We start from the raw sequence: 27,523 nt of genomic DNA, 5'->3' as shown, positions 1-27,523 counted from the left end.
GTGCAGAGCACCGTATATGGAGCACATCTATGGGGCACAGTGAACGGTGCAGAGCACCGTATATGGAGCACATCTATGGGGCACAGTGAACGGTGCAGAGCATCGTATATGGCACACCTATGGGGCACAGTGAACGGTGCAGAGCATCGTATATGGCACACCTATGGGGCACAGTGAACGGTGCAGAGCACCGTATATGGCACAGCTAGGGGGCACAATGAACGGTGCAGAGCACTGTATATGGCACAGCTATGGGGCACAGTGAACGGTGCAGAGCACTATATGGGGCACAGCTATGGGGAAATATGAACGGTGTAGAGCACTATATGGCACAGCTATGGGGAAATAATTATCTATTTTTATTTTTGAAATTCACCGGTAAATGCTGCATTTCCACCCTAGGCTTATACTCGAGTCAATAAGTTTTCCCAGTTTTTTGTGGCAAAATTAGGGGGGTCGGCTTATACTCGGGTCGGCTTATACTCGAGTATATACGGTATATTAATATTTCATACAGCGCTAGATAGCTTTAAAGCCGGTAATTCAATTGCCGGCTTTTGCTATCTCCTTCCTAAACCCGACATGATATGAGACATGGTTTACATACAGTAAACCATCTCATATCACCATTTTTTGCATATTCCACACTACTAATGTTAGTAGTGTGTATATGCAAAATTTGGCTATTCTAGCTATTAAATTAAAGGGTTAAATGGCGGAAAAAATTGGCGTGGGCTCCCGCGCAATTTTCTCCGCCAGAGTAGTAAAGCCAGTGACTGAGGGCAGATATTAATAGCCTGGAGAGGGTCCATGGTTATTTGCCCCCCCCCCCCCCCCCGGCTAAAAACATCTGCCCCCAGACACCCCAGAAAAGGCACATATGGAAGATGCGCCTATTCTGGCACTTGGCCACTCTCTTCCCATTCCCGTGTAGCGGTGGGATATGGGGTAATGAAGGGTTAATGCCACCTTGCTATTGTAAGGTGACATTAAGCCAAATTAATAATGGAGAGGCGTCAATTATGACACCTATCCATTATTAATCCAATAGTAGTAAAGGGTTAAAAAAAAACACAAACACATTCTTTAAAAGTATTTTAATGAAATAAAAACAAAGGTTGTTGTAATATTTTATTCTACACTCAATCCTTCTGAAGACCCTTGCTCTGTAACAAAGAAAAAATAATAAACCAACAATATACATACCTTCCGAAGATCTGTAACGTCCCACGATGTAAATCCATCTGAAGGGGTTAAAATATTTTACAGCCAGGAGCTCTGCTAATGCAGCGGTGCTCGTGGCTGCAAAACCCCGGGGAATGAAGGTAAAGTAGGTCAATGACCTTTATTTACCTTCATTTGCGGTGAGGCGCCCTCTGCTGTTTGTCCTCATATGAGCTCGAGCCTGGGAGCTTTCTAGGAAAGTTCCCACGCTCGAGGAACAACCAGCAGAGGGCGCCTCACCGCAAATGAAGGTAAATATAGGTCATTGACCTACTTTATCTTCATTCCCCGGGGTTTTGCAGCCACGAGCACTGCTGCATTAGCAGAGCTCCTGGCTGTAAAATATTTTAACCCCTTCAGATGGATTTACATCGTGGGACGTTACAGATCTTCGGAAGGTATGTATATTGTTGGTTTATTTTTTCTTTGTTACGGAGCGAGGGTCTTCAGAAGGATTTAGCGTAGAATAAAATATTACAACAACCTTTGTTTTCTCTTCGCCACGACAGCACCCACTTGAGAGAGGGGATCCGCCCCTAGGAACAGGAAACCCTATGGAGAAAATAAAAGGGGCGGTCCCCCTCGCTCCCACAGTTGGTTTCCTGTTCCTACGGGAGACCTGGAGAGAAGAGGATTCCCAGCCTGGACGCCGCTTGCGCGGTTTACCTGAATAGGGACGGCAAGGGCTCCAGAGCTGGAAGCAGCGTCGGGGGTCCTGTCTCAGCTTCCCCCCTCTGCTGGCAGGTAACGTGAGGCCAGGATCGGGGAGGCGCCTGGCTCACGGAGAAGCATCCAGCAGACCTGCGGGCCGGACCGCTGGGGTAAGATCCTGTGACGCCAGCCTCGGGTGGCGCACAGGCAGCGTGGGGCCAGTCATTTCTCCCCCGGAAGGATTACTACAACTTCCGGGGTGATGGAGGAGGAGGACGGCGCCTGCGCGATCGCTGGATAGAAGCGCAGGCGCACACAGCAGAGCCGCAACCCGGATGTAGTGGTCACTTCCGGGTGCGGCAGGAAGAAGATGGCGGCCCCCATAACAAAAGGACGCCGGCGCTGATTCCCGGCGTCCCATCATGGCATCTCCTCAAGAGACAACGTTGCCTTCTTCTGAAGTTAACGCTGTTACACCAGGAAGCCGGACTAGCAGCCGCAGATCATCCTCCAAGAGCACCAGGGAAAAAAGATCGGACCGGTCGGTTCCTCCATCTGTGCCTCCGTCTCCTCCTCTCCAGCCGGTATTATGACAGCTTCAGGGGTGAGTGTGTGTCTACCCTATTTTAAGCTGATTATACTCCCTCTTTCATCTAATTCCCTAGGTTAAAAGAACAGGGAAATCCAAACATAAGCAATGTGCCTTATGCTCTCAGCCGTTCCCGGATACCTATTTAAAAAAGTTATGCCAGTCTTGCATCGAATCCACCTTACGAGAGGAGTCTTCAGTAAGGTCAGATGATATACGTAGCATGATAAGAGAGGAGTTGCGAGCTTTTCGAAACTCGGATAAAATTTCTGGAAGTAGGAAGAAATACAGCTCTCCTATATCTGAACAGTCATCTGAGGTTGAGGATAAGGAGTCGGACAGTTCCCAAGAGGTTATATCCTCGGAGGGTGAACAGGATACATGTTTCCCTACAGAAAGCATTGACAATTTAGTCAGATCAGTACGTAACACCATGGGTATGGAAGATACTAAGACCCTTAAAACACCACAGGACGTGATGTTTGCTGGCCTGTCTGAGAAAAAGAGACCTTCCTTTCCTATTATTCCAGCAATAAAGGAGTTAGTCAAAAAAGAGTGGGAAAGTCAGGGGCAAAGAGGGTTGCCGTCTTCTTCAAAACGTCGCTATCCCTTTAATGACGAGGATTTCTCCAAATGGGTAAAAGCCCCAAAAGTAGATGCGGCAGTGGCATCCACTTCTAAGAAATCTTTATTGCCTGTTGAAGATTCAGGATCCTTGCAAGACCCGCTCGATCGGAAAGCAGACTCCCTTTTAAAAAGAGCTTGGGAATCCTGTACAGGAGCTTTTAGACCAGCTATCTCGGCCACATGTACTGCTAGATCCATGATGGTTTGGTTGAATGATCTGGAAGAAGGCTTAAAAGGTGGCCTTTCCCGTAATAAACTCATGTCATCTATTCCGTTAATAAGAGGAGCTACTGCCTTTTTGGCAGATTCTTCGGCTGATTCCATCCGATTAGGAGCCAAATCAGCAGGTCTAACCAACGCGGCTCGCCGCGCCTTGTGGCTAAAGGGGTGGAAAGGAGATCCACAAACAAAATCCAAGTTATGTGGTCTGCCCTGCCAGGGTGAGTACCTATTTGGTACTCAATTGGATGACATTCTTACCAAAGCGGGTGAGAGGAAGAAAGGGTTCCCCAATAACACTTATCTTCCATCTTATAGGAGAGCGTTCCGAAAGCCCATGTTCAACAGAAGACGGGACTATAAAAACCAGGACCGTTGGGCTAATAAGGACTTTAAGCAGAAAGGAGCCTTCTTCGGAAAACGCCCTTTCAAACCTGAAGATAAACCCCGCTAGGACAGATCTACCCGTTGGTGGTAGGTTGTCCTTCTTCTCCACACAATGGCTGGCAATAACCTCTAATTCATGGGCAACTAGCCTTATAACTACAGGCCTAAAACTAAGATTTTCTCAAGTTCCCCCGGACTCGTTTTGTTTGACTTCCTTAGGTTCACCATCACAACAAGAGGCCTTGGAACAGGAAATAATAACTCTCCTGTCCAAAGGAGTATTAGTGGAAGTCCCTTTTCATCAAAAAGGAAGGGGATTTTATTCCCCTTTATTTTATATTTCAAAACCCGACGGATCATACAGAGCAATAATTAACCTTAAGAGACTAAATGTCTTCTTAGAGAACCAAACTTTTAAAATGGAATCCATTCGGTCAACTATTAAGCTTCTCTTTCCCCATTGCTTCATGGCAGTTCTTGACCTTAAAGATGCATACTATCATCTTCCAATCTTCAGAGAGCATCAACAATATCTACGGGTGGCAGTTATGGTCAAAGGTCAGATACAGCATTATCAATACACATCAATGCCCTTTGGACTATCAATAGCCCCTAGAGTTTTCACAAAACTGATGTCAGAGGTAATGTCATATTTGAGGTTAAAAGATACCCTATTTAGATGACCTATTGATAGTCGGGAACTCTCTCAATGTCATCAACGCTTATCTGATTCAATTTCATCCTTACAGGGGTTAGGGTGGTTAGTGAATTGGGAAAAATCTAAATTGTCCCCCACAACTGAGCAAAAATTTTTAGGAATTATTCTAGACTCTACAAATCAAATGTGCTTCCTTCCCGAGTCAAAACAAATAGCAATCATAAACAAAGTACAATCAGTTATTAACCACCCCCTAATTTCCCTAAGAGAAGGTATGTCTCTTCTTGGTTCCTTCACTTCTTGTATTCCAGCTGTTCCGTGGGCCCAATTCCATAGCAGGAAATTGCAGTATACAATACTTCGTGAGGAAGAAAGGTTACATGGCCGATTAGATACTCGTATTTCCTTAACGACAGACGTGATACAATCTCTCACTTGGTGGTTAAATCCGAATCATCTTTCCAGTGGGGTCCCCTGGGTGGTTAAACCATCAAAAACTGTTTTCACTGACGCCAGTCCTAGTGGTTGGGGAGCACATTTAGAAAACCAAATAGTGCAAGGTCTGTGGTCTCCTAGAGAATCAGATGATTCTTCTAATAAAAAAGAGCTGAAGGCTGTTTATCATGCCTTATCTGAATTTCTTCCGCAGCTACACGGAACACATACAAGAGTCTTCTCAGACAACATGACAGCGGTAGCATATATAAACCACCAAGGAGGAACAAGATCGGAAGGACTCGTGTCTATAGCCAACGATATTCTAGCCATGGCAGAGGAATACCTCCTGTCCCTATCAGCGCTACATGTGAGAGGAATCGACAATTTGAGAGCAGATTTCCTCAGTCGCCACACTCTCCACCAAGGAGAGTGGGTTCTAAATCGTCGTATCTTTTGTATGATAATAAAAAAGTGGGGCACTCCCGAGAGAGATCTCTTTGCGACAAGACAAAACAGGCAAGTCAAAAAATTCGCATCATTGTTCCGATCTGACAATCCAGATATCTTCGACGCCCTACAAGTACCATGGGTATTCAAGAAGGCATATGCCTTTCCCCCGCTGATACTACTTCCGACAGTGATCAGGAAGATAAGGGAGGACAGAGCAAACGTGATCCTAATTGCTCCGTTCTGGCCCAAGAGGCCATGGTTTTCCTGGCTGAGAGCCATGTCAATCTCAGACCCATGGATCCTCCCGGAGGATCGGGATCTTCTCTTCCAGGGCCCCTTCAACCACCCTCAGGTGAAGGGTCTACGGTTAACAGCCTGGAACTTGAGAGGCAGCTGCTAAAGATGAGAGGGTTCTCAAACAAAGTGATTGACACTCTACTACTAAGTAGAAAAAAGTCCACTACCTCCATCTATGCAAGAGTGTGGAAAAAATTTCTAAACCTCTACCCAACGGCCCTGTCAAACGAAATTCATATTCCTATAATTCTAGAATTTCTTCAAAAAGGGCGCGATCTAGGTCTGGCAGTCAGTACCGTAAAAGTACACATTTCTGTGCTGGGGGCTTTATATGGTCTTGATATCGCCGGTAATAAGTGGGTAGCCAGATTTGTTGCAGCATGCCAGAGGTCAGAGACAGTTCGAATTCCCCATGTACCACCTTGGGATGTTAATTTAGTTCTCGAAGCTCTTACAGATCACCCTTTTGAGCCTCTACATTCAGCTCACATAAAACATGTCTCCCTCAAGACAGCTCTTCTTGTCGCCTTAGTATCAGCGAGAAGAGTAAGTGACATACAGGCACTATCGATAGATCCTCCCTTTATGTCTATATTCCCAGATAGAGTTGTCCTTAAGACAGACCCTTCATACTTACCCAAAGTATGCACTAAATTTCACAGATCGCAAGAAATTTTCCTTCCCTCCTTCTATGATAACCCTACAAGTCAGGAAGAACAAAAATACCACACATTAGATGTGAGGAGAGCCATATTAGCCTATTTGGATAGGACTAGTGCCTGGAGGAAGAGCAGGGCTCTCTTTGTTTCTTTCCAGGGTCATAGAAAAGGAGCCGGAATCACGAAGGGTACTTTATCTCGGTGGATTCGAGATGCAATATGTCTGGCCTATTCATCCAAAGGGGAGAATCCGCCTGAGACCGTAAGAGCACATTCCACCCGGGTGATTGCATCATCCTGGGCTGAACGAGCGGAGGTTCCGATAGAACAGATATGTAAGGCCGCAACCTGGTCTTCGCCTACTACCTTCTATAATCACTATAGATTAGATCTATCTGCCTCATCTGACTTGTCCTTCGGTAGATCAGTCCTTAACACGGTGATCCCTCCCAAATGACTATCTCTGAAAGTCTCTCAAGTGGGTGCTGTCGTGGCGAAGAGAAAACACCGGATTACGTACCGGTAATGCTCTTTTATAGAGCCACGACAGCACCCCTTCACTTCCCACCCTTGTAGGTTTTTTATTTAGAAGCACAGTTAACCCCTTTACCCCCAAGGGTGGTTTGCACGTTAATGACCGGGCCAATTTTTACAATTCTGACCACTGTCCCTTTATGAGGTTATAACTCTGGAACGCTTCAATGGATCCTGGTGATTCTGACATTGTTTTCTCGTGACATATTGTACTTCATGACAATGGTAAAAATTCTTTGATAGTACCTGCGTTTATTTGTGAAAAAAATGGAAATTTGGCTAAAATTATGAAAATTTCGCAATTTTCCAACTTTGAATTTTTATGCAATTAAATCACAGAGATATGTCACACAAAATACTTAATAAGTAACATTTCCCACATGTCTACTTTACATCAGCACAATTTTGGAACCAAAATTTTTTTTTGTTAGGGAGTTATAAGGGTTAAAAGTTGACCAGCAATTTCTCATTTCTACAACACCATTTTATTTTAGGGACCACATCTCATTTGAAGTCATTTTGAGGGGTCTATATGATAGCAAATACCCAAGTGTGACACCATTCTAAAAACTACACCCCTCAAGGTGCTCAAAACCATATTCAAGAAGTTTATTAACCCTTCTGGTGCTTCACAGGATTTTTTGAATGTTTAAATAAAAATGAACATTTAACTTTTTTTCACATAAAATTTAATTCAGCTCCAATTTGTTTTATTTTACCAAGGGTAACAGGAGAAAATGGACCCCAAACATTGTTGTACAATTTGTCCTGAGTATGCCAATACCCCACATGTGGGGGTAAACCACTGTTTGGGCGCATGGCAGAGCTCGGAAGCGAAGGAGTGCCATTTGACTTTTCAATGCAAAATTGACTGGAATTGAGATGGGACGCCATGTTTCGTTTGGAGAGCCCCTGATGTGGCTAAACATTGAAACCCTTCACAAGTGACACCATTTTGGAAAGTAGACCCCCTAAGGAACTTATCTAGAGGTGTGGTGAGCACTTTGACCCACCAAGTGCTTCACAGAAGTTTATAATGCAGAGCCGTAAAAATAAAACAAAATTTTTTTCCCACAAAAATTATTTTTTTAGCCCCCAGTTTTGTATTTTCCTGAGGGTAACAGGAGAAATTGGACCCCAAAATTTGTTGCCCAATTTGTCCTGAGTGCGATGATACACCATATGTGGGGGGAACCACTGTTTGGGCACATGGGAGGGCTCGGAAGGGAAGGAGCTCCATTTGGAATGAGGACTTAGATGGAATGGTCTGCAGGTGTCACATTGCATTTGCAGAGCCCCTAATGTACCTAAACAGTAGAAACCTCCCACAAGTGACACCATTTTGGAAACTAGACCCCCTAAGGAACTCATCTAGATGTGTTGTGATAGCTTTGAACCCCCAAGTGTTTCACTACAGTTTGTAACGCAGAGCCGTGAAAATTAAAAAAAAAAATCTTTCCCCCCAAAATTATTTTTTAGCCCCCAGTTTTGTATTTTCCCGAGGGTAAGAGGAGAAATTCGACCCCAAAAGTTGTTGTCCAATTTGTCCTGAGTACGCTGATACCCCGTATGTTGGGGGAAAGCACCGTTTGAGCGCATGGCAGAGCTCGGAAGGGAAGGAGCGCCATTTGGAATGCAGACTTAGATGGAATGGTCTGCAGACGTCACATTGCGTTTGCAGAACCCCTAATGTACCTAAACAGTAGAAACCCCCCACAAGTGACCCCATATTGGGAACTAATCTAGATGTGTTGTGAGAACTTTGAACCCCAAGTGTTTCACTACAGTTTATAACGCAGAGCCGTGAAAATAAAAAATCTTTTTTTTCCCACAAAAAATATGTTTTAGCCCCGAGTTTTGTATTTTCCCAAGGGTAACAGGAGAAATTGGACCCCAAAAGTTGTTGTCCTATTTGTCCTGAGTACGCTGACACCCCATATGTTGGGGTAAACCCCTGTTTGGGCACACGGGAGAGCTCGGAAGGGAAGAAGCACTGTTTTACTTTTTCAACGCAGAATTGGCTGGAATTGAGATCGGACGCCATGTCGCGTTTGGAGAGCCCCTGATGTGCCTAAACAGTGGAAACCCCACAATTATAACTGAAACCCTAATCCAAACACATCCCTAACCCTAATCCCAACAGTAACACTAACCACACCTCTAACCCAGACACACCCCTAATCCCAACCCCATTCCCAACTGTAAATGTAATCTAAACCCTAACTGTAACTTTAGCCCCAACCCAAACTGTAGCCCTAATCCTAACCCTAATCCTAACCCTAGCCCTAACCCTAGCCCTAACCCTAGCGCTAACCCTAGCGCTAACCCTAGCCCTAACTCTAACCCTAGCCCTAATGGGAAAATGGAAATAAATACATTTTTTTTAATTTTTCCCTAACTAAGGGGGTGATGAAGGGGGGTTTGATTTACTTTTATAGCGGGTTTTTTAGCGGATTTTTATGATTGGCAGCCGTCACACACTGAAAGACGCTTTTTATTGCAAAAAATATTTTTTGCGTTACCACATTTTGAGAGCTATAATTTTTCTATATTTTGGTCCACAGAGTCATGTGAGGTCTTGTTTTTTGCGGGATGAGTTGACGTTTTTATTGGTAACATTTTCGGGCACGTGACATTTTTTGATCGCTTTTTATTCCGATTTTTGTGAGGCAGAATGACCAAAAACCAGCTATTCATGAATTTCTTTTGGGGGAGGCGTTTATACCGTTCCGCATTTGGTAAAATTGATAAAGCAGTTTTATTCTTCGGGTCAGTACGATTACAGCGACACCTCATTTATATCATTTTTTTATGTTTTGGCGCTTTTATACGATAAAAACTATTTTATAGAAAAAATAATTATTTTTGCATCGCTTTATTCTCAGGACTATAACTTTTTTATTTTTTTGCTGATGATGCTGTATGGCGGCTCGTTTTTTGCGGGACAAGATGACGTTTTCAGCGGTACCATGGTTATTTATATCTGTCTTTTTGATCGCGTGTTATTCCACTTTTTGTTCGGCGGTATGATAATAAAGCGTTGTTTTTTTGCCTCGTTTTTTTTTTTTTTTTTTCTTACGGTGTTTACTGAAGGGGTTAACTAGTGGGCCAGTTTTATAGGTCGGGCCGTTACGGACGTGGCGATACTAAATATGTGTACTTTTATTTATTTTTATTTTATTTAGATAAAGAAATGAATTTATGGGAATAATATATATATATTTTTTTTCATTATTTTGGAATATTTTTTTTTATTTTTTTTTTACACATTTGAAAAATTTTTTTTTTTTTACTTTGTCCCAGGGGGGGACATCACAGATCGGTGATCTGACAGTTTGCACATCACTCTGTCAGATCACCGATCTGAGAGCAGTGCAGGCTGCTTCACAGTGTCTGCTCTGAGCAGGCTCTGTGAAGCCACCTCCCTCCCTGCAGGACCCGGATCCGTGGCCATCTTGGATCCGGGGCTCGAGCAGGGAGGGAGGGAGGTAAGACCCTCGCAGCAACGCGATCACATCGCGTTGCTGCGGGGGGCTCAGGGAAGCCCGCAGGGAGCCCCCTCCCTGCGCGGTGCTTCCCTGCACCGCCGGCACATCGCGATCATCTTTGATCGCGGTGTGCCAGGGGTTAATGTGCCGGGGTCGGTCCGTGACCGCTCCTGGCACATAGTGCCGGATGTCAGCTGCGATAGGCAGCTGACACCCGGCCGCGATCGGCGGCGCTTCCCCCGTGAGTGCCGCCGATCACGCTGGACGTACTATCCCGTCCATAGGGGCCCACCCCACATGGACGGGATAGTACGTCCGATGTCAGAAAGGGGTTAAGGGTGTTTGGTTCTTGTAGTTAGCCATACTTAAGTTAACTAGTTATAAACGATGATATTGAATGACCTACTAAAGTCTGGTGGGCGGTTCCTCGCAATCTCTGTAAACCCAACTGTGGGAGAGAGGGGGACCGCCCCTTTTATTCTCTAGGGTTTCCTGTTCCTAGGGGCGGATCCCCTCTCTCAAGTGGGTGCTGTCGTGGCTCTATAAAAGAGCATTACCGGTACGTAATCCGGTGTTTTTATTTAATTAAAATACTTTTAAATAATGTTTGTTTTTTTAACCCTTTACTACTATTGGATTAATAATGGATAGGTGTCATAATTGATGCCTCTCCATTATTAATTTGGCTTAATGTCACCTTACAATAGCAAGGTGGCATTAACCCTTCATTACCCCATATCCCACCGCTACACGGGAATGGGAAGAGAGTGGCCAAGTGCCAGAATAGGCGCATCTTCCAGATGTGCCTTTTCTGGGGTGGCTGGGGGCAGATGTTTTTAGCCGGGGGGGGGGGGGGGGGCAATAACCATGGACCTTCTCCAGGCTATTAATATCTGCCCTCAGTCACTGGCTTTACTACCCTGGCTGAGAAAATTGCACAGGAGCCCACGCCAATTTTCTCTGCCATTTAACCCTTTAATAGCTAGAACGGCCAAATTTTGCATATACACACTGCTAACAGTAGTGTGGAACATGCAAAAAAATGGTGATATGAGATGGTTTACTGTATGTAAACCATGTCTCATATCATGTCGGGTTTAGGAAGGAGATGGCAAAAGCCGGCAATTGAATTACCGGCTTTAAAGCTATCTAGCGCTGTATGAAATAATAATATATATACATATGTGTCTCACTGACATTATATATATATATATATATATATATATATATATATATATATATATATATATATATATATGTTACCTGGTCAAACATACCTTCAAAATGAAATCTACCAATTCAACAATAAAGATGCTGTTTAAAGATTGTTTCATGGTAGTAGTGGATTTAAAAGATACCTATTATCATGTGCCCATTCATGCAGATTTCCAACAAGTCCTAAGGGTAGCAGTATTAATGGGGGGAGTAGTTCACTATTTTCAGTACAGGGCACTTCCCTTCGGTATAACTTCTGCCCCTAGAGTATTTACAAAAATAATTGTGGAGGTTATGGCACGTTTACGGGAATCTAATATTCTTATTGTTCCCTACCTTGATGATTTCCTCATAGCAGGGAATTCAATGGATCACTGTTTGTCACAATTAGAAATAGCTAGGGTTAAATTGGAACACCTGGGTTGGATAATTAATTATGAGAAATCTCGTTTGCAGCCCCTAAAATTCAAAAGTTTTTAGGATTGTTATTAGATTCAGCTACACAAGTGTCTTCTCCCTACTGAGAAATTAGATCAAATTCAGCGCCAGGTATTAAGGGCAATTAATAAACCCTCCATGACCCTTCGACAAGCTATGTTTCTGCTAGGGTCCCTCACATCATGCATCCCAGCGGTCAGATGGGCTCAATTTCATACTAGACCCCTACAGAAAGATATTTTGATTAATGACAAAGTCTTGAGGGGAGCCTTACGGGAAAAAATAACCTTGAGGCTGGTAACTCTTGAATCCCTAAGGTGGTGGCTAGATAGAGATAATTTATTGACAGGGGTTCCCTGGATGACAGACATAACCCGGGTGATAAATACGGATGCCAGCCCCTCAGGGTGGGGGGCCCACATGGGTGACATTGTGGTTCAGGGACAATGGGAACCATACACAACGTCTTCATCCAACCAGAGGGAATTAATGGCGATTGAATTAGCAGTTAAAAAACTCCTCATATATCTGCAGGGACACCACATCAGGATCCTCTCGGACAACCAGGTGGCAGTGGCCTATATAAATCATCAAGGTGGAACACGTTTCAAGGCTCTGATGCAGGTCACAGATCGCCTATTCCAAACGGCAGAGACAAATTTTCAATCTTTGACTGCTCTTCACATCAAGGGGAAAGAAAACGTAAAAGCAGACTTTCTCAGCCGCAATATACTAAGACGAGGGGAATGGTCTCTAAATGGAGACGTCTTCAATCAGTCGATGGGGTCAGCCAGTGGTGGACCTATTTGCCACAAGAGACAACAACAAAAACGTAAAAAGATTTTGCTCTTTGAATCCCAGGGAGAATCCTCTGGCGGTGGATGCATTCCTAATAAAATGGGATTTTCCTTTGGCTTACGCCTTCCTACCATTGAACCTGTTACCTCTAGTGGTGAGGAAAATCAGGGAAGATCATGCGAAGGTCATTCTGATTGCTCCTTTCTGGCCCAGGAGAACATGGTTTGCATGGCTCAGGACAATGTCGGTAGGCGATCCCTGGGTACTACCAGATATCCCGAATTTGCTTTTCCAGGGACCAATATGCCATCCACAAGTGAAGGGACTCCATTTAACGGCTTGGAGTTTGAGCGATAATTATTAAAAGACAAAAGCTTCTCTCCAAATTTGGTAGATACCCTTCTAAATAGTAGAAAATAGATAACAAAAATCTACTCTAGAACCTGGAGAAAGTTCTTGGCCTTCTCAGATTTTAACATCAAAGAAGGGGTACCGATACGCCAAATATTAGAATTTCTGCAGAGGGAGTTAGAATTAAATCCCTCTGCAAGTACACTGAGAGTACAGGTATCAGCCCTTGGTGCCCTGTTCTCTTGTAATATTGCCAATAATTATTGGGTGTCGAGGTTCATTAAGGCAGTCGGTAGAGCTAGACCTTTGCATAAAAACAAGGCGGTACCGTGGGACCTAAATCTAGTCCTTTCATCTCTAATGAAAGACCCCTTTGAGCCTTTACATGAAGCCTCTATCAAAATGTTGTCCCTTAAAACAGCTTTTCTGGTAGCTATAACATCGTCTCGCAGAATAGGAGATATCCAGGCACTTTCCAGACTTCCCCCGTATACAGAATTCTTACAGGATAGGGTGATCCTCAGGCCGGACCCAGCTTACTTGCCAAAAGTAGCATCCCAATTTCACAGGTCACAGGAGATAGTTCTACCCTAATCCTTCTAACCCTAAAGAAAAAGAACTCCATACATTAGATGTTAGGAGATGCCTTCTACAATATATCTCAGTCACTAATGACTGGAAGAAAGATAATTCTTAAGGTACCGCCACACTAAGCGACGCTGCAGCGATACCGACAACGATGTCGATTGCTGCAGCGTCGCTGTTTGGTCGCTGGAGAGCTGTCACACAGACAGCTCTCCAGCGACCAACGATCCCGAAGTCCCCTGGTAGCCAGGGTAAACATCAGGTTACTAAGCGCAGGGCCGCGCTTAGTAACCCGATGTTTACCCTGGTTACCAGCGTAAACGTTAAAAAAACAAAGACTACATACTTACCTTCCGTGTCTGTCCGCCGGCGCTGTGCTTTCCTCTGCACTGTCAGCGCCGGTCAGCCAGAAAGCAGAGCGGTGACGTCACTGCTGTGCTTTCCGGCTGGCCGGCGCTCACAGCCAGTGCAGAGAAGCACAGCGCCGGAGGACAGACACGGAAGGTAAGTATGTAGTGTTTTTTTAACGTTTACGCTGGTAACCAGGGTAAACATCGGGTTACTAAGCGCGGCCCTGCGCTTAGTAACCCGATGTTTACCCTGGTTACCAGTGAAGACATCGCTGGATCGGTGTCACACGCCGATCCAGCGATGTCAGCGGGAGTCCAGTGACGAAATAAAGTGCTGGACTTTCCTCAGCGACCAACGATCTCCCAGCAGGGGCCTGATTGTTGGTCGCTGTCACACATAACGATTTCCTTAACGATATCATTGCTACGTCACAAAAAGCAACGATATCGTTGTGTGACGGTACCATTATCCTTCCAAGGTCCTAGGAAAGGGGTTAGAGCATCAAAATACACGCTAGCTAAATGGATTAGGGAGGCTATCTCTCTGGCTTACACAGCAGGTGGGGGTTTGGCTCCGCAGAATCTGAGGGCACATTCCACCCAAGCCATGGCATCATACTGGGCGGAAAGGTCTGGAGTGTCAATCGACCAGATATGTAAGGCGGCCACATGGTCTTCACCTTCCACCTTTTTCAAACACTATCGGTTGGACTTGGGGTTCTCCTCAGATCTCACCTTCGGGTTAAGGGTGCTGCAGGCTATAGTCCCTCCCTAAGGTGGCTTACATCTCTGTAAATCTCTCGTGGTGCTGTCATGGGAGTCCGAATAAAGCATTAAGCTACTTACCGGTAGAGGCATTTTTCGGAGGCCCATGACGGCACCCTTAGTTCCCTACCTATTCATGTGGGGGTTGCACTTACTTAAAATGTTAAAAAAAAATTTCTCACGTGTGATATCTGGATTGTTACTTTATTACAGATATTGTATTTGATTGTATAATATTTGGGTATGCTTGTTATTAACCGCGGTACTCTCCAGGCTCTGTAATACAACTGATACGTGGGAGAGGTGCCACCCTTTTGTATCTGTAGGTTTCCTGTTCCTAATGGGCGGATCCCCTCTCTCGTGATGCTGTCATGGGCCTCCGAAAAATGCCGCTACCGGTAAGTAGCTTAATGCATTTTTCCTAATGTTCAAAAAGTCATATTGCTATTCATATTTCATGTATTTCCTATTCGACATGCTTTGGCACGATAGAGTGCAACTTTTTTTGTATATTGTATGTGGAGGTAGCTGCTCCTGGTATGCACCTATTCACACTAGTTTGGATGTGCCAGTCGTTTTTCTGTCATTTCTATTTGATCAATGGCACATGCCAAAGCTAATATACTTTGAAAGTGAATTTTGTAACCATGTCCGTGTGACATGAAGAATATCTAACTCTGTATGAACATCATGTTTCTGTGTGACTAATTTGTTTATGTCTCCACACAGCCCCAGACAATGAAAAAAGTCAGTGGACTGATGAAAAGGAGAAGCTGGGTTTGGACTTTCCAAATGTACGTGGAGAAGGAAAAATATTTCTTGAAAATTAAATTACAGGAGGAGTTTAAATGCATTTACTATCATGGTCTATAGCAGAAATGCCTTTCAAAGCCAGTCTCGCGTACAGTCATGTGACCATCTTTATCACCAGCTTGTGTCCCATACCCCAAATAAAATGAGGCTTTGTTCCCTATGGAACTTCGCATAATGCATACTTCACAACTCAAAAACAAAGAAAAGGACACATAATATGGTGTGCACAGCATGACTCGGAAATGCATTTTACGTTAAGACGCTGACCTAACCTCCCCCAAGTCACAGGGCTGCCACCAGGAATTTCAGGGCCCCAAAGTGGCAACAGTTTTGGGCCCCCTCTTGAGACTCCGCCCAAGCTCCACCCCAGCTCCACCTCCACCCATCAAGCCTTGCACAGTCCCACTGCCCACTCTAGGAAAAACTCCACTTTTGCACCACATCCTCACCAATCACACATTAGCAATTCCCATCAAACACCAGATCACATACATAGGCATCAGCTTTTGTTTTAGCCAAAAGATTTTTTTAAGCCACCATCATGACAAGGTAGATTCTTCTGGAAGGGCCCAACTCTACTCTAACCTATTAGATATTTTTCTCCTTCGCCTCATTGGGGGACACAGGACCATGGGTGTTATGATGCTGCCACTAGGACTACACTAAGTGAATACAGAAAGATTAACTTATCCCCTGCAGTATGCAACCTCCTGCTGGCTCTAAGAGAACCAGTTCTTGCTTAGTGTCTGTAGGTGGCACTTGGGTCTGGTTTTCAGACCCCAACGTTTTTATTTTCTATAAATTTTTATTTTTTAATTATTGGAGTGAAGGGGGCGACGGATCCTTTCTAGGCTCCAATCTCCCCGAATCAACAGGCGAGAACGCAGAGCGTTCCTCCCCATACCCTCTCCTGCGATGACTGGAAGCCATGGTTGAGCTCACTTCAGGGGCGACGGTTCCTTTGAGTCCCGATCTCCCCACACCGACAACAGGCGACCACATAGTGTACCCTCTCCTGGAGCCATGCCTATAGCCGGATATTCTGCCCAGTACTGAGGCCCCCACTATGGTTTCCGTGCAGCCCCCGCTGCATCATCACTGACTTGGCGGATGATGAAAGGCGGCAGAAAGACTCTCCATCCCCCTTGTCTAGGGGATGGTGGATTGAGAGTGAATACCAGGACCAGCACATCTGCAATCTGTGAGTAGGAGTAGCTGGTTGCAGAGGCTCAGAGGGGTCCCTGGGAGGGGAAGGTGCCCTAGGATTTTGCTGCGCTTCCCAGCGTTGCCAGGGCTCCAGCCCATTCCCCAGCTCCTAAGGCTCAGCAGGCTCGACTGTGTAAGGCCGCCGTCCACGGCCCCAAAAATCTAGTCCCCGGCTTCTGGTACTGCGGCACACTACTGCGGCCTGACCTTTTCCCGGCTCCCAAAATTTAGGCCCCGGTTTTAGCTGAGATAGGCCTCATTTTTTACGGCCCCACCTGCCGGGGGTGGCGCTGCCTATGTGCTCTGGTGCTTCTCGGCCCAAACGAGAAGCGCCCTCCTTATCTCAGCGGCCATCTTACTACACCAGTAACACTGCAGGAGCAGTGTTTATCGTTTGAGCCTGGACTACAGCAGGAGCAGCGCTGACAGAAGCTCTGTGAGGACACACAGCGGTACCTCCCCTGGGGACTCAAGACACAGGACCTGGGTAAGCTGCAGTATTTTAGCTTAAAGGGAACCTGTCGCCTGAATTTGGCGGGACCAGTTTTTGGTCATATGGGCGGAGTTTTTGGGTGTTTGATTCACCCTTTCCTTACCCGCTGGCTGCATGCTGGCCGCAATATTGGATTGAAGTTCATTCTATGTCCTCCGTAGTACACGCCTGCGCAAGGCAAAGGTTCCCTTTAACCCTCCCTCTATCTATCCCTCTGGACGCAAAGAAACGGTACGCTATGTCTCAATCTAAAACCTCCAAAAAGACTAACAAGACACACGCAGTGTTTTTTGCTTCATGTACCACATGCAAGGTTTCTTTGCCCCGGGGCCACAATACTGCGTTCTGCATGGCCTGTGACCCGGTAACTACCCAGGAGCCACCCGTCACTGATACCGACCCCAGCGAGCCTTGTCCCCCTGAGTGGGCCACTTCTCTCTCGCGGTCTTTGGCTTCTCTGGCCAAAGCGATAGACTCTCTCTGGGATCCTTCCTCTAGCCAGGTCGTTAGTCTGTTGGGCGCGGAAAACCCTTTAGGCCGGCGTCACACACAGCGTATGAAAATACGGTCCGTATATTACGGCCGTAATACGCTGAAAAGTCCCGAAAATAGAGTTCCGTAGCTCCTCCGTAGGCAGGGTGTTTCAGCGTTTTTTGCGCATGGCATCCTCCGTATGTAATCCGTATGTCATCCGTACTGCGTGTTTTTATCGCAGGCTTGCAAAACCGACATACGGCTATACAAGGGATCCATGTGTTAAAAAAACAAAAGACATATACTGTATGTGTGTGTGTGTGTGTGTGTGTGTGTGTGTGTGTGTATATATATATATATATATATATATATATATATATATATATATATATATATATATATATATATATATATATATATATATATATATATATATTTCATCCAGCGCGATATAGCAGAAAGCCGTTAATTCAATTACCGGCATTTGCTTTCTCCTTCCTAAACCCGACATGATATGAGACCTGGTTTACATACAGTAAACCATCTCATATCCCCATTTTTTTGCATATTCCACACTACTAATGTTAGTAGTGTGTATATGCAAAATTTGGCCGTTCTATCTACTAAATTAAAGGGTTAAATGGCGGAAAAAATTGGCTTGGGCTCCCGAGCAATTTTCTCTGCCAGAGTAGTAAAGCCAGTGACTGAGGGCTGATATTAACAGCCTGGAGAGACTCCACGGTTATTGCCCCCCCCCCCCCTGGCTAAAAACATCTGCCCCCAGCCTCCCCAGAAAAGGCACATCTGGAAGATGCGCCTATTCTGGCACTTGGCCACTCTCTTCCCATTCCCGTGTAGGGGTGGGATATGGGGTAATGAAGGGTTAATGCCACCTTGCTATTGTAAGGTGACATTTAGCCTAATTAATCACCGGTGAGGTGATGCAGCAGAGCCGGGTGAATCCTGTTATCGGTGGTGGCGGCCATTTTCCTGAGGCCGCGTGTGCGCAGATGGAGCGCTTTGCTTCCCGGGGCTTCAGGAAAATGGCCGCCGCGATCTCCATCTGCGCATGCGTGGCCTCCCTCGGCCATTTTCCTGAAGCCCCGGGAAGCAGAGCGCTTCATCTGCACACGCGAGGCCTCAGGAAGATGGCCGCGCCCACCGATAACAACAGGATTCACCCGGCCTTGCTGCTTACCGGGCTGCTGCATCACCATACCGGGGAAAGGGACCCCGCTTACTGCGCCTCCTCTGCCGCTGCACCTCTGCCACCGCACCTCTGCCACCGCACCTCTGCCGCCACGGTAAGCCTGGGACCCCTCTCACGCCATACCTCATCCCAGCACCTCCTGATCCCAGCACCTCCTGATCCCAGCACCTTCTCATCCCAGCACCTCCTCATCCCAGCATCACCCCACCTCTGCCGACATCTTGCCTCCTGTGACCCTGCTCTGCCACCACCAGCCCTCAGGTAAGATACTGTAAATTCGGACAATAAGACGGACCCCCATCTTATAAAAAATCTTTTTTTCTGCAATTTTCACCCCAAATTTGGGATGCGTCTTATGGTCCGGTGCGTCTTATAGTCCGAAAAATACGGTAACCCTTTAATTTAGTAGATAGAACGGCCAAATTTTGCATATACATACTACTAACAGTAGTGTGGAATATGCAAAAAAAGGGGGAGAAGACCTGGTTTACTGTATGTAAACCATGTCTCAAATCATGTCGGGTTTAGGAAGGAGAGAGCAAAAGCCGGTAATTGAATTACCGGCTTCTATGTGTACACATTTATTCTACCTATTCTACTGGAAGCTGTCCGTACGATTTTACTGTACACCGGAATGTATTACTTTTCTCGCTAACACCGCTGCATATTTCTCGCAAGTCACACTGCGGGTCCGTGTGTGATCCGTATTTTTGGGGCTTCCATAGACTTTCATTGACGTTTTATTTGCGCAATACGGTGACAAACGCAGCATGCTGCGATTTTCTACGGCCGTAGAAAGCCGTATAATACTGATCAGTTTAATACGGCAGATAGGAGCAGGGGTATAGAGAATAATTGTGCCGTATGTTTTGCGAGTTTTACAGACGTAGTTTCTGCGCTCTTACGTCCGTAAAACTCGCAAGTGTGACGCCGGTCTTAGACGGACAAAACTCCTTGTCTAGCAGGGGTTGTACCTTATCTAAAAGTGCCCATGCTTCTAGGAAAAGGTCTCATGGCACATCCCCCGAACCACCTCATGCTTCGGCCTCCGGGAATTTGGCTTCTCGCTCCCCCTCTCCAGGTGTTGGTAGCGAACACGATTCAGAATACGAATCCGATGCGTCCTAAGATCAGGACTCTCAAAATGATCAGGAGACACTTGATTCCCTCATTGAGTCAGTCAACAAAGCTCTGAAGGTAGAGGAGGAACCTGTATCCATTCCAGATCATGCTGTGTCCTTTAAGAGGACTAAACACCCTCATAGGGTGTTTGCCAACCACCCCTAGTTAAAGGACATTGTTGAGAGACAAAAGGACCGACCGAATAAACGCTTCACGGGGCAGAAGCCCATCGAGTCTAAATATCCTTTTGCTCCTGATTTAAGAAATAATTGGTTACAGTCACCCCCCCCCCTACCCCCCGGTGGATCCTCCCACATCGTGGCTTTCTTCTTAAACTCTTCTGTCTTCGTCCGATGGCGCCGCAGTCAAATCCTACTGATCGTCAAATTAACAACCTTGCTCGTTCGGTTTTTGAAGCTTCTGGAGCTGCACTCTTTCCATCCTTTGCCGCGACCTGGGTGGCTAAAGCTATAGCCCACACAATATCCCAGACCTGCCATTTCTCATTTCATTCCACACAGGCACATATTACAGTGATGATAATGAAGACCCCTCGTTATGCTCTAGTTTTCGCCCGATGTCTTTGATCAACGTTGATATTAAGCTATATTCCAAGATGATGGCCTTAAGATTAACCCCCCAATCCCAAACATAATCCATAGAGAACAAGTGGGGTTTGTACCAGGCAGAGAAGCAAGGGACAACACTATAAAAACTATGTCACTGATCTCGAGGTCCCGAATTAGGAAGATTCCGTTATGCCTACTCTCGGTAGATGCCGAGAAGGCGTTTGACAGGGTGAGCTGGAGTTTCATGGAGGCCGCATTGGAGGCAACTGGTATACAGCAAAGAATGAGACATTGGATTATGGCCCTATAATATGAGCCTTCGGCCAGAGTAAGGATAAATGGGCACCTGTCGACCCCCGTTCCCCATAGGGAATGGGACTAGACAGAGCTGTCCGTTATCTCCATATCTATATATCTTAGTAATGGAATCATTGGCAAATGCACTTAGACAGAATTCGTCTATAAAGGGAATACAAGTGGGTCATACAGAACATAAGTTGGCCCTATTCGCATACGACCTTTTGATGTATATTACCTCTCCCAAAGTTAGTCTTCCATCTGTATTGAAAGAATTTGACGAGTTCAGTAGATTGAGCAACTTTAAGGTGAATCTCCAGCAATCAGAATTGCTCAACATCACTTTATCTGAATATGAAGTAGATCAGCTTAAGTCTGACTTTTCATTCCGATGGAGTCAACACCATATTAAATATTTGGGTATTAGTATCCCTGCAGACACTCAGAAAATATTCGATCTCAATTTCCCCCCCCTTAAACGAACTTTGGAAAAGGAGATTGAAACTTGGCAGTCTTCCACTCTTGTGGTTTGGAAGGACCAATGCCCTAAAAATGGATATTTTGCCCAAAATATTATATTTCTTTCAGACTATACCATGGGATATAGGCAAACCTTTTTTTGATAGCCTACGCAAAATGAGGAAATTTGTTTGGCACGGCGGTGGCTCTCACTTATGTCACACCCAACTGGACAGACACAAGGACAACGGGGGGACGGGCCTTCCAGACCTGTGAGCTTACCATGCGGCGAGTATTGGTAATTGCATGTTAGATCTTTTTCATAATAGGACATCCAAACTGTGGGTGGACATTGAACATGAATTGTCCCCGAGTCTCTACCAGGGGGTGTTCTGGCTACCATACGATATCGATTTGAAGACGTTTGATATATCTCCTACATTATACACTATAGTACTTTTTTGGAGACGTTACGCAAAACGTCTCTCGTTAGCAATAATACCGGGAGAGCTGAATCCTTTAACAGCTAATCCCCAGCTCTCTACGGTCCTACAAGGATCAACTTCTATTATACCTCCAGTCACTCGGAGTAATACCACGAAATAAAGACGTGATTGACCAGAAAGGTATTAGATCCACGGGGGACATTTTGGGAGATAGGAGACAGGGGATCTTGGCTACAATATTTTCAACTTCAGAGTTGTATTAGGTCCCTGGCCCCGGGGTGGACACCGCTGCATGTGCCTACTTCTTTTGAGCGCCTATGCTTCCTCCCGCAGGGCCCGGCACACGCAGTATCCTTGATCTATGGTCTGATAGTGTCGGAGGGGATGGGAGATGGGCCACTCAAATGTATGGTCCAGTGGCAAAAGGAGTTAAAGAAATTACGGACGAGATGTGGTCTAAATCATTTGCTCTCACACATGGGATGTCTGTTTCTTCCAGGAGCTAAACTACAACATTTTGAGGCGTTGGTATAGAACACCTGTTAAAGTACATAAGATGTACCCGATGGTTTGATATATGATGGAGATGCAATACCACAGTTTGATCAATGCTTCATGTGTGGTGGGACTGCCCAGGGATTAGATCCTTATGGAATGAAATATTCCAGCTATATAATCATATTACCAAAACTCATGTGGAAGCATCTCCAGAAATAGCATTGTTGTCCATTTTCCCAGTAGCTATTTTGAAAATCAAGAAAGATCTGTTACCATTTTTTGTAATAGCAATGCGTCAAATTATACCTAGACTCTGGAGATCTACGGTTGTGCCAAAAAAAATAGATTGGGTGGAGGCGATGAATGTTCTGCAGCACATGGAGGAGATTAGGGCATTTGATGACAAGACATGTACTAAGTGGTTTGCATTATGGTACCCATGGATCCAATTCAAAGAATCGCAATACTTTCAGACATGGTTGACGTAAGGTGTTTATTCTTGGGTCCCTAAATAGAGTGGTTGGAATATGTGATCTCTGATGTCCACTTTCTTTCTCTCTTTCTCTCTCTTATGTCTTTACTTTTATGTATTCTGCATTGTATTTCTTAATGATATTAACCTCTTTCCCACCGCATTTAAGAATTATAAGCATGTTATATGCTATAACATAGATACAGTTGGTTTGTCTTATTAATGTTTGAAATGGCATTTGAAAAGGGGAAAGGATTTGATTGAATCTGTATTTGTCTATTTCGTTTGATATGCAATGTTTCAGATGTTACTAAAAAATATCCAAATTGTTTAATAAAAAATTTATTGAATGATAAAGCTATGGCCTACTGGGCTGAGGTCTTGTCCGCAGCCATTCAGGTTACTGACCTCCCCCCCCCCCGAGGTAGCATGCCTCGCTAATCAGATTTCTCAGGCTGGGGATTTCGAGGTGTCCGCTTCTTTGGATGCGGCTAACTTCGCTTCCCAAGCAGCAAACGCCATCACCATTAGGAGGGCCCTATGGCTCAGAGACTGGCATGCGGATTCTGCTTCCAAAAAGTCTTTAACCTCTCTCCCCTATCAAAGTGGTCGCTTATTTGGAGAAAAACTTGATCAACTAATCTCCAACGCCACTGGAGGGAAGAGTAAGTTTCTTCCCCATCAGAGGCCTGTACGACCCTTTCTGAACCAGCAACAGCAAGCTCGGACCTGATTATTTTTTTTTTATTTTTTCAATTACAATCCTGGTCCTCGACATCCACTTCTTCGGGACCAGGACGAGCCCAATGCAGAGATAGAGGTTCCCAGGTCTCATACAGACCCTCCCATTCCTGGAAAAGCAGGCCCAGATAGCCTGAACCCAATGGACCCAGATCACGCAGATCCTCTACACAATGACTTGGTGCGGTATCCGGGGGACGCCAACAAAGTAGCCGGCCGTCTACTTTTGTTCCGTCAAGCCTGGCTCTCAGTCGTTCACGACGAGTGGGTCAGAGATCTAATGTGCTCCGAATACAAAATAGTTTTTCCTCTCTTCCACCAACGCGTTTCTTCCTGTCCTCTCCTCCCACAGCAAAAGCAGCAGCGTTCTTCCAAGCCATAGATGCCCTCAGAAAGGACTGGGTCATTATTCCGGTTTCGCAAAACAAAAAGTTCAAGGTTTTTACTCGAACCTTTTTTGTAGTTCCCAAAAAGGATGGAATAGTGCGGGCCATACTGGACCTAAAACTGTTGAACAACTTCGTCAGAGTGCGACTGTTCAGAATGTAATCGCTCCGTTCTTTCATCGCTTAAATGGAAATAGGAGAGTTCTTAGCGTCCATAGACATCCAGGATGCTTACCTTCACATCACGATTTTTTTTTTTCCCCCTCACCAAAGATTTCTATGATTTCGCAGTTCAAGAGGAACATTTTCAATTAGCTGCTTTGCCCTTTGGCCTCGACACCGCCCTCAGTCTTCACCAAGGTCATGGCGGCTGCCATGGCCATCCTTCACACTCTGGGGGGTAGTAGTGCTACCGTATTTAGGCAATATCTTGATCAAGGGACCTTCTTTTCATGCCTGCAAGGAGTGCTTGAGCATCACACTAAATACTCTTTCTCGCCTGTGTTGGAAGATAAACTTCAAAAAATCCTCACCAATACCGGCTCAGTCAATTCCCTTTCTGGGAATGATCCTGGACACTTCCCAGGGGTTGGTGATCCTTCCTTGGAAAAGGTCTCAGCCTTACAACGGGGAACTCAGATGCTCTTCTGCTCTTTTCCCTACTCTATGCGTTTTAGTATGAGAGTTCTCGGCAAGATGGTAGCAGCTATAAAGGTGGTTCCATTCGCACAGCTACACCTCCGCCCCTTGCAACACATGCTTCTGGCGGCTTGGAACAGGAATCCTTTCTCTCTCGACCGTCGTTTCTGCCTCTCTAAGTGGGTCAGACAGACCCTCAGGTGGTGAACGTTGAAGTCTTCACTCAATTAGGGGAAGTCCTTCCTTCCAGTTCATTGGCTAGTGGTGACCACAGATGCCAGCCTTCTTGGCTGGGGGGCAGTGTTCCGCCATCACACAGCTCCGGGACGTTGGTCTCCTCGAGAGTCGCTTTTACCAATCAACATTTTAGAGATACGGGCAATCAAGCTAGCCCTTCTGCGGTTCCATCACCTAGCAGGTCGACCCATCAGGATTCAGTCTGACAACGCCACATCTGTGGCGTACATCAACCGTCAGGGGGGTACCCGCAGCAAGGCGGCCATGATCGAAGTAGGTCACATGCGTTGGCCCGAGAGGAACCGCTCCGTGATCTCGGCAGCCCACATTCCGGGTGTAGAGAATTGGGTGGCCGATTTCCTCAGTGGCCAGGGTCTCTCCACCCGGAGGTTTTCCAGCAGATCTGTCGCTGGGGGACTTCGGATGTGGATCTAATGGCCTCAAGGCTAAACACCAAGGTTCCCCACTTCATAGCGCAGTCCCACGACCCAGTAGCCATTGGAGCAGATGCACTCGTCCTCCTGTGGCATCAATTTCAGCTTCCGTATATATTTCCCTCTGCTCCCCTTCCGAAGGTTATCAAGAAGATCAGAGCGGAGGGGGTACCAGTAATCCTGATGGCGGTGGATTGGCCGCATCGGGTGTGGTACGTGGAACTAGTTCAACTCGTCGCTGACGTCCCCTGGCGACTGCCAGATTGAACAGATCTGCTGTCCCAGGGTCCTATTTACCATCAGAACTCCAAGGCCCTGTGTTTAACGGCATGGCCGTTGAATCCTGGGTTCTAGCTCAAGCAGAATTTTCTGTCAGGTGATCTCTGCCATGTTTAGTGCTAGGAAACCCAAGTCTATGCGCATTTATCATCGCACCTGGAAGACCTTCTTATGGTGCAAAGACCGTGGCTATTCTCCCCTTGACCTTTCCATTCCTTCCATCCTGGAATTTCTGCAGACTGGCTTGGAGTCAGGTCTCGCGCTTAGCTCACTCAAAGGGCAAATTTCGGCCTTATCAGTTTTTTGTTCCAACGCAGGATTGCCAATAGATTACAGCTGAAGACCTTCATTCAGGGAGTCTCTCATGTGGTGTGTCCCTATATGACGCCGTTGGAACCTTGGGATCTTAGTTTGGTTCTCGGAGTTTTAAAAGAGGCCCCTCTCGAACCACTGCAGGAAGTCTCGCTATCTCTTCTTTCCTGGAAAGTAGCTTTCCTGGCTGCGGTCACGTCAATCAGACGAGTATCTGAGTTAGTGGCCCTGTCCTGCCGAGTCCCGTTCCTGAATTTTCATCAAGATGAGTTGTTTCTGAGGACCCTGTCCTTTTTGACGAAAGTTGTCTCTTCTTTCCATCTCAACGAATATAATGTTTTGCTCTCCTTCTGTCTGACACTGGTACATCGCATCGAGAAGGATCTTCACACCCTAGATCTTGTGAGAGCCCTGAAGAGATAGGTCTTGCAGACGGCGTCTTTTCGCAAGTCAGATGCCCTGTTCGTGCTTCCAGAAGGGCATAGGAAGGGTCTAGCCGCTTCTAAGGCTACAATAGCCAAGTGGATCCGCTCGGCTATTCAGGAGTCCTACCGTGTTAGGGGTGAACCTGTACCTGCAGGGATTAAGGCACACTCCACTCGGGTCAGTTGGCGCCTCTTGGGCCATTTGGCACCAGGCGTTAGCAGAACAGGTCTGCAGAGCTGCGACTTGGTCCAGCTTGCATACGTCCACAAAACATTACAGTATTCATTCTCAAGCCTCTGCAGATGCGATCCTTGGCAGACGAATTCTGCAGGTGGCAGTACCGCCACAGAACGACGCATTGCGACAGCCCCTAAACAACGGAAGTGTGAAAGAAGCCTTAGCCACGATCAGTGTTGGCACCGAACACATCTGTTTAAGCCCTTAGAAGCTGCTGTCAATAGTGACTATATCATATAAATGAACAGAGTGTGGCTTCTCCCTCTTTATCCCCACCGGAACCCTGAGATCAGGATTGTGTGGTCTTAATGTTTGCCATGGCAGTTCACGACCAAATACCGACCTTAGAGTCTGCCGGCTAAGGTGACCTGTTCAGAAGTTAGCGACATTTAGGTTGTAAAAATACTTTTTCATTCCTGTAATGTCACTTTGCATTAATTCCTAAAATCACCTGAAGGTTTAATAAACTACCTGACAGCAGTTTTCAATATGTCGAGGGGTGCGGTTTTTAAAATGGTATCGCTTATGGGGGTTTTCCAGTAGATAGGACCCCCAGAGTCACTTCAAACCTTGATAGGTCCTAAAAAATAAAATTAAAAGAAAATTGTACATATCCTTGAAAAATTACTGCTACGTTTTTAAACCTGCAAAAATGCTAACAAAATAAAACATTTTACAAATGGTTGAACAAGGAGAAACCCAGTCTTTTGATGCCATTAGAAGTATAAAATAGTATATTTTATTGAACATCCAATATTACAAACGATGTATCAGCATTTTATAGAAAAAATGCAAAGGGTACATTTAAGTCTCACAAGGGATGACTCAGGGTTCAAACAAAAGGGGCCATAAACAAGGCGAGACATTAAAATGTATTTTCATACTGGGGTTGCCATTAGTCAAATTTTATGTTGTCCCAGAGGAGGAATAATAACTTACAAACGGCAAATAAAGTGCAAGCGCATCAGATAGATCTGTCAGTATTCCAGACTACTCAAAAAAAAGGAAAACCTAACAGACAATTTTTTAGCAATTTAACATTATTTACCC

The 27,523-nt window shown here is 45.6% G+C and overlaps 1 protein-coding gene across 1 annotated transcript in view; it reads left to right on the top strand.

Moving 5' to 3' along the window:
* The window catches only part of LOC138669667 (glutathione S-transferase 2-like), a 47,482-nt gene that overhangs the window by 5,768 nt on the left and 14,191 nt on the right, over positions 1-27,523 (top strand). The window contains exon 3 of the mRNA XM_069756330.1: positions 15,453-15,517. Within this exon, the coding sequence (XP_069612431.1) occupies positions 15,453-15,517 (65 nt within the window). The remainder of the gene's footprint in view (positions 1-15,452; positions 15,518-27,523) is intronic.

Source organism: Ranitomeya imitator, chromosome 3 (assembly GCF_032444005.1).
Source record: "Ranitomeya imitator isolate aRanImi1 chromosome 3, aRanImi1.pri, whole genome shotgun sequence".
In the NCBI taxonomy this organism is placed as follows: domain Eukaryota; kingdom Metazoa; phylum Chordata; class Amphibia; order Anura; family Dendrobatidae; genus Ranitomeya; species Ranitomeya imitator.
The sequence above is the reverse complement of the archived record's forward strand: the minus strand, read 5'-3'. Positions and strand labels throughout refer to the sequence as shown.